Here is a 7,950-nt window from a genome sequence, read left to right on the forward strand (position 1 = left end):
TAATTATAATAAAAATTTAGGACTAATTCTTCACCAAAACAAGATATTAAATATACACGAATAAAATAAAATTTAATTTTTTTACAACAACTTTCAAAGGATTGGCGGAGACATCCGATCAATACCGAAGGAATGTTGTGAAAAAGATGGTGGATTTCGCGGGAGAACTTCTAGAAACATTGCTCACAAAAATATCGAAATTGCACTATGAAAGAGGTAAATTATATTGTTATGTTTATCTGAATATTTATACAATTGATGTCTTCGTTCTATTCAATGTTTAAAATTCATTAAATATTGCGTGAGTTTTGCACACAGTGCAATGTTTTCTTTTTTTGTCTATGACCTTCACGGTCTTTTTCTAAACATGGCGGATGTAAACAATCGTACGAACGTGTAACCTACTACGTCAACAGTGTCGGCTGATTGATTGCGCCACACTCCGTTGAGTCAGCCAGTCATCGGAGAGGCCACGTAGTCTAGATATAAATAGCTTAAGGCAGTCGGATGATCTTCAGTTGAACGTTTGTAGTTGGAGAGTGAATATGTACGAGTGATTACCATCGGAAAGTAGGTCTTTAGACCTTAATGAATATAGACAAGGGTCTTAAAGGTTTTATTTTGGATATTGGTCTCATATTGAGCGACAGTTAAAAGGCAGCCAAATCTTTGTGCAATATTTTTACTTGGATTGATCGACTACAAAGCCTCAATGCCTGGAATAATGATTGACGTAAGTAGAGTGTACCAACAAAGAAATGGTCTGACAGCCAAGTCGTGTGTTTATAATGTTTGTATATTGTTGATTGTTTATACCATTGTTTGACAATTTAGCCATTAACTGGTGTCAAACAAAGTAATTAGTCAATTAACAAAGTAAACATCTTATTTTGTGTAGACAAGTCACTGTAGGCTTGAGTTGACACTTAAAAAAAATGAAGTTTGCAGTGTTTACATTTGTTGTAGTATTGGTATGTTAGGGTAAAAAGAATATTAACTGTGATGGCACTTTTTTTTTTAAATTTAAGATGTTACTTAGCACATAGCCATTATTAGTCTATGTTATTAACTATATTTTTACCTTTCATAAACCTTTTAAAAAAATTAAAGTAAATTTTGTTATTTACTATTAATATAAATAACAACACTGTTTCAACTACTGTGTGTTTCTTTTTCTGTATTATTACTACAGAAGCTGAAATTTCTATAATTTTATGCTCCTGGTGAAATTGGCAAACCCCCAAAACTAAACAAAGAATGACAAAATTTATACACTGTGAAATAAGTAAGACCATTGGTAGGATATAAATAAAACTGGAGATTTAAATGATCAACGTCTGACCATTGATATGTAAATGTTTCAATAGAACCATCCGGAATAGCCTGAGTTCTATAAATAGGATATTCTGTCAGTAATTGCTTATGTCTGATGCAACTAGCATTCTTGATGGAGGAGTATATAAGCCCGTGTAATTCTTATGATCTCCCTCTTTCTGAGAACTAAGTTCTATATAGAGTTGACTGTTTAATCCTAGAAATGTGGAGGAGATTATTTACAAATTTTGATTGTGGTGCCAGATATAGAATTATTAATTCAATATTAAGTAAGTATTTATAAAAAAAATATTTAAAAAAAAAAATAAAAATATATAAAAAAATTTAAAAATAAATTTCATGTTTCCTACTTTCAGTTTCATAGAAATTTAGTTTTCTTTTTTTTGTTTAAATTATTAAATTAATTTGAAATGTCAAAAAAATGGCTGAAATGTACTAACAACATGTGAAATGATCAGGTTTTAAAAACTGGTCTGTTAATTAAATGACAAAATTAAACGGTGGCATATGTAATATTACTCAAATACATGGTTTAAGAAGGTTGTCTGAATATTAAATGAGTTAATGTAATTTAATGTACAGGTGTATTAACATTTTGCTAATTATCCCTGCTGTGCAGCCAATGGCTGACAAAACATTGAGATATAGTTTGAGACACAGTGATTATAACACATTTTTCAACTTTAAATGCCTCTATACTGTTTGTTTAGCATTAATTTGAGCTATTGAAATTACTGCCATCTATATAAGGTGCCAGCCCTGTGAAATCAATCACTTAGGGCCTTGTACATTGAACTAAGCACCTTGAAATCTATCACTTTGTGTTCTGAACCATGCCTTTGAATATTCAGGTGGATTCTCAGTATTGCCCCTCCCCAAGACGACCCAACAGCCTGGAGTTGACCAGCTGCTTGACCCTGGAAATGGACAACGACCTGGAGAATAACAACAATTCTATCAATGACAACAACAACACAAGTCCATTTAACAGAAATCACAACTCGTCTCGAAATAAGAAGAAAAGAAGGAGGGCAGCTGACATACCAGAAAAGCAATTTAAAGGTAAATATAGCTTTCGTTTCTATATACAGTAAAAGGGGGTATTACCATAGATAAATTGAAAATTTTCAGGTATGTGGGCTGATTTTTAGTGACCAATCTATTTTAAGTATCAAATTTCAAGGGGGAAGTAAAACTCGCTAAAAACCTAAATTTATTTTTAGAATTACATCATCAGTGTGATGTCAGAAATTTTTGCCCCTAAAAATAGAATCTTGTAATTTTACTTCCTACAATTTAATTAAGTGGAAATTTGCCAAAATACATGTATTATTTTTAATCTTAAGTATATATATATAGGATGTAATAAATATAGGTCATTGTGCTGATGTGTCAAAGCCTCGTGACTTTTCCATGTCAATAATTATAAACTTGTGGCAGCATCTGGCTAGAATGAATCATGCTTCATATGTTGGCTTTTTCCCTTCGGTAACAATAATGAACTCTAAATAACATCGGCACAGCTCATAAAAAAAGATAGGCTGCCAAAGCTATATTTGATGTTGGCACTAGAGCAGAAAGGAAAGACTGCTACTGTTTTATGTTTCACTGAACATAAGTTCACACAAGAGTGCTTGTCTGAAGAGCATAATCTATGCAAGATGTGCATAATAACAACATTTTTTCCTGTAGGAAAATGTGTATTGCATCAGTGTCAATTTATATTGCAGACCTTTACAGACCAACTGGGGAAATGCTTGGGAATGGATCTTATGCATCTGTACAAACTTACAAAAATATCCACACCAACAAGGAGTATGCAGTTAAGGTAATTAAATGAATATAGTTGTAAAATGTTATAATTTAATAAATTAATGCTTTTGAGGGGAAAAAATATATGTGATGAAGGTACTTTATTAATTTTTTTTTTTATTTGCAGATCATAGAAAAAGATAATGGAAGATCAAGAAGCAAAGTTTTCAAAGAGATTGAGATATTCCATTTGTGCCAAGGACACGATAACATCTTGCAGCTATATGAATATTTTGAAGAGGCTGAGCGGTTCTACCTTGTGTTTGATAAAATGCAAGGAGGTAAGAAGAACACTCCAATTTATTTCTATATCCTTGTTAAATGGTTAACCACAATTCTAAAATCATGGATCTGCACAGACCATTGCAAAATGAAAGATCCTTTTATTGATAGGAAAACTAGGCCATTGGTGTTTATTTTGTGCCTGAGGTCACACAGGTGCTTTGTTTGTGTTTACCTCGGGATATTTAAATTTATGATAATGAGCACAGCTGTAAAGGTTTTTGAAAGATGATAATAACCGGGGTGTTATTTTGTATTATCAGGTACCCTTCTCGCCAACATCGAACGACGAGGTCACTTGACCGAGAGTGAAGCAAGTTTGGTTGTTCGTGACATTGCAAGAGCTTTAGATTTTCTTCACCGGAAAGGAATTGCTCATAGGGATTTAAAACCTGAAAACATTTTGTGTGAAAAAACTGATGAGGTAGGCATATGATTTTCTTATTTTATTAATTTTTTTTTTTTTTTGTAAAACACAAGACCTTGTCAACTTTGTCCAAGTTTATAAAGTTTTCAGACATTTAGAACTAAAAATATATTTTTTAATTCTAGGTGGTACCTATCCGAATCTGTGACTTTGACCTTGCCAGTGGAGTTCCAGTCAGTCAGAATGACAACTGTACCACCCCTGAACTACTCACCCCCGTTGGTTCAGCCGAGTACATGGCACCTGAAGTTGTGGATGCCTGGGTGGGGGAGTCTTTTAAATACGACAAAAAATGTGATCTGTGGAGTCTTGGAACTATATTGTAAGTACCAGGAGGTTTTGTTTTGGGGTTTTTTTCCCCCAAGATTATTAAAGAAATTCATTTAAATGACATTGGTTTGAGGTAAAAGGTGACAGAATAATGAATGTGATTGTGGATTTTCAGGTATATCATGCTGTGTGGGTGCCCCCCATTTTATGGTCAGTGTGGCGAAGATTGTGGATGGGAGAGAGGAGAGACTTGCCAAGACTGTCAGGACAGTCTCTTCACCAGGATCCAGGATGGCATCTTTGAGTTTCCAGAAAATGAGTGGAGTGACATCTCTGAAGAAGCCAAGGATTTGATCCGTAAACTGTTAGTTAGGGAACCCAGAAAGAGACTGTCAGCTGTGGAGGTTCTTCACCACCCCTGGGTCCAGTCTCCTCCTGCAGCCACTCCCTTGGCAACACCCAGAGTGCTTACCAGGTATGTATTACTCAGCTGTAACACAATCTTGAGTCACCTTGTCTTTCCTGTACAGTACATGGAGATCAGCATGTATGATAATTATGACTAATGATTTATTATCTTTTACAGAAACAACAGTACTAAAGACCTGGAATGCTTTGCCAGCGAAGCGATATCCATCAACCGCATGATGCAGCAACACTTGTTGATATCGGAACCAGCCTCCTTTTTCATTGGCAACAGAGATGGCGATTTGCTGGAGGAGTCTGAAGAGACAGATTCCGGAGATGACCTCTTTGTGCCCTCCATCAAACTTTCCCCTCCCTGTTCAGGACTTGCCAAACGACGCACATGTACTACAATGCATAATCTGAACACATCAGGCGAACAGAGTGACAGTGTTGACTCTTTTCCCAGTTCACATTCCTCCACCTATGGCTTGAGTGTGTAGTCATTTTTATCATTTCCATTCAAGACATTCTTTCATAGAAACTATTCAGGGATCTTGCGTTTTTTCAAAGTATATTTAGCTATGTTAAAAACAATTTAATAGCAGAAAAGAAAAGATATCCAATGTCTTTCAAGTCTATATAGAAAAATAATATTGAGACATATTGTCTTCATTGTGAGAGAGGGATTGATTAGAGAAAGATGGAAGATTGAAAACAACAGAAGAGTGCTCTAAACGAATAAGCAATCAAAGAAATCAATGTAAGTTTGTGTGTGTGTATGAATGTTTGAAAAATTTATGAATGAAGGGAATTGAAAGGAAGTGGAAAGAGTACTTAATGGTTGTGAAAATGAGATTAGTATTTTTTCAAGTACATTTCTTTTCTGAAATGTTAACATTGTTATATTTTTTAGTGTCCATGTGTTCGATTTTATCTGTTTTTTCATGTTTCCATTTGTATTTTTACAGTTATTGCATAGAAATGATTTTAAATTGAAGCAGTCTTATTTCTAGGACTTAGCAATTTGTAGATTTCCAAATTTTCTTCTATAGCACTCTTGTTTAAGAGGCATTGTTTTGATTTTTTTGTATTGAAAACCAGTAATACTTTTCCCAATTTCTAAATATGAACAAAACCATGTTTTTGATATTACTACTAACTTTCAAAAAATATCTTCATTCAGAAATGTTAAACTTTATATGTCATATTGGTGCCATTATAATTTGTGCATAGAGAATTGTTCATGCTAGAAGCAAGACACAATGTATGTCTGAGGATCTAAGGCCTGGAAAAAGTTGAAATCCGTCATTGTTATACAATATTATACCTCTTGTCTTTGTCAATGTCCATGTGCTAAAATTAGTCAAAAAGGAATTCCTGGATGGCAACAGGATTTTCATGTGATATTTAACTCATCAAATGACTGTGGTGTTAAAGAGAAGACTGCCTTGTATTTGAGCTTGTTGTTGCCAATATTTGTTTGAAGAAAAAAATATTGTTTAAAAAAAGTGCATTTTATATGCGAGCTTGTTATTCATGTTTTAGTTAACCAATTTTTTCAAATCTGTATGTTTTGTTTTATATAGAAAATTCAACAGATATCATTTTTCATGAAAAAAAGGTACATCATTTTTACAAAAATCCTTTAAAATGGATCCCTTGTAATATGGTAGGTTGGGTGGGGGTGAAAAGAATTTATAAATAAGACTGTTACCATCAGGTTAAGTGTCAAGTCATGGTTTGATAATGAAGTATACCTCTGAAAACGAAAAGATTGGCATGCTAAGATCTGGAATTTTTATGTTTAGGTTGGCCATGTTCATTGACGTCCTTGCAAGCCTTGGATCTCAAAGTATGGTTATTGTTTGAAGTCTTGCATGGAATCTCTGGGCATGGTATCTTGTCCTCTTTTTTTTTTTGGATGCTGAACGGGTTTTATATTTTGTATGGTGTATTAAGAAAGTGCTGCTGTGCTTGGATCAAAGCCGGCGATGACAAACACATTGTGCCACGTGATTAAAAACAAATCTATATTGAATCAGCTTTGTGCTATATTTTTGTGATTTTAAAGTTTTTTTTTCTCTTAAAATTTCCTGAGGAAATTTATGGACAACTTTTGCAATGCTCAATAACCATGTGTTCTGATTTGCATTCCATACGTGATTGTATGATGTTCATTAATAACTGGAATAAGACAAATCAAAGTTTTTTACATAGAAATTAAAATTTACTTCATTTAGACTAAGAAATTAAAAATTCAACCTTTTAATTTGTTTGAAGTGCAATTTTATTGTTAAAATTTAGGAAATAAATGAAGGTATCTCAATGATTTATGTTCATAAATATGGCGAAGAGTTTAGGAAATGATCCTGCTTGTTCTGTTTTGACTTTTAGTAAAGCCAATGTTTTCAACACTGTGTTTATGGACCAGAATTGTTGATATACTGAAGCTTGTCAAAGTGACTTGTAAAACTCAGTCATGATGCATTTCAAAAATAAAGAAAATAAAATTTTACGTATTTGTTTTTGTGTGTACATGGCCAACTCCAACAACAATGAAAATTGGCTAGTAGAGAATGTTGGACAAGGGACATAAAATGGAAATATATATACCGGTACTGCATTGTATATAATTCAGGAGAACCAATATATAATCTATAAATCATGCAGTGAGGGATTAATATATGTAGGACAACAGTATTTTAGCTTGATGACTTGCCAAAGTATGTCTATTGAATGAAGGTGAAAAAGAAAATATACAGCATGATTATAAAATTTAACCAAACGTGTCACATTCATTTTTAAATTTGAAGAAGTCAAAGTACATGTATTGTGATCAATTTACACTTAATAAAATTCTTTTTATGATGTATGTCCACAGTAAAACCAAGTTGTACTTTGAACTGTGAGTTTATAATTAGTACAGGAAGTCTGAGAGATGATATTGACATAACAATACTGGTAAATAAACTTTGGCTGCTTAATGACAGGAAATGTTGTTCTAGAATTTAGAGAGACTATCTTCTGTACCTTGATAGTGTTTTTACAATTGTAGGTTTTAGGAAAAAAACATTCATGGTATGTCTTTACATAGTTTTTTTACGATACCTTGAATGCAACTTATACCTGCAGAGTTCTTTTACACAGCAGGTCTAATGTATAATGCCCTGGGGCCCGTTTTACAAAAGACCAAAAACTTTAGTCGATAGTAAAATCTTGCAAATTTAGTGTTTTTGTTGAAAATTGCTTGCAAAAAATTATCAATCTATTTGATAAGAAAAATTAAAACCATTTTCAAATTAGCATAATGTCAAAAAGAAAGTCTTTCGCAAAATTACATTTTGGTCTTAGTTCTTTGTAAAATGGGGCCCTGGTTTATTTTTAGATATATAATCCTTCAGGTAATTGATGAAAAA

General features: G+C 33.1%; 2 protein-coding genes across 3 annotated transcripts in view; one reads left to right on the forward strand and one right to left on the reverse strand.

Annotated features, from left to right (window-relative positions):
* LOC133190419 (calcium homeostasis endoplasmic reticulum protein-like) overlaps nt 1-7,950 on the reverse strand; it is a 74,050-nt gene that overhangs the window by 46,179 nt on the left and 19,921 nt on the right. The gene's annotated exons all lie outside the window — the stretch shown is intronic.
* LOC133190422 (MAP kinase-interacting serine/threonine-protein kinase 1-like) lies at nt 125-7,049 on the forward strand. 2 transcript variants are annotated; one of them, XM_061326052.1, is made up of 8 exons: nt 125-216; nt 2,187-2,397; nt 3,066-3,163; nt 3,275-3,428; nt 3,693-3,853; nt 3,982-4,178; nt 4,302-4,601; nt 4,713-7,049. In XM_061326052.1, exons 1-8 carry the CDS (start codon nt 208-210, stop codon nt 5,032-5,034), a joined length of 1,452 nt encoding a protein of 483 aa, XP_061182036.1. In that variant the 5' UTR covers nt 125-207; the 3' UTR covers nt 5,035-7,049. The 2 variants fall into 2 exon arrangements, with proteins under 2 accessions (XP_061182036.1, XP_061182034.1); XM_061326050.1 differs by lacking the exon at nt 125-216 and adding an exon at nt 502-733.

Source organism: Saccostrea echinata, unplaced genomic scaffold (genome assembly GCF_033153115.1).
Source record: "Saccostrea echinata isolate AGI-Se365-2 ecotype Australia unplaced genomic scaffold, CSIRO_AGI_Sech_v1 ptg000022l, whole genome shotgun sequence".
NCBI lineage: Eukaryota > Metazoa > Mollusca > Bivalvia > Ostreida > Ostreidae > Saccostrea > Saccostrea echinata.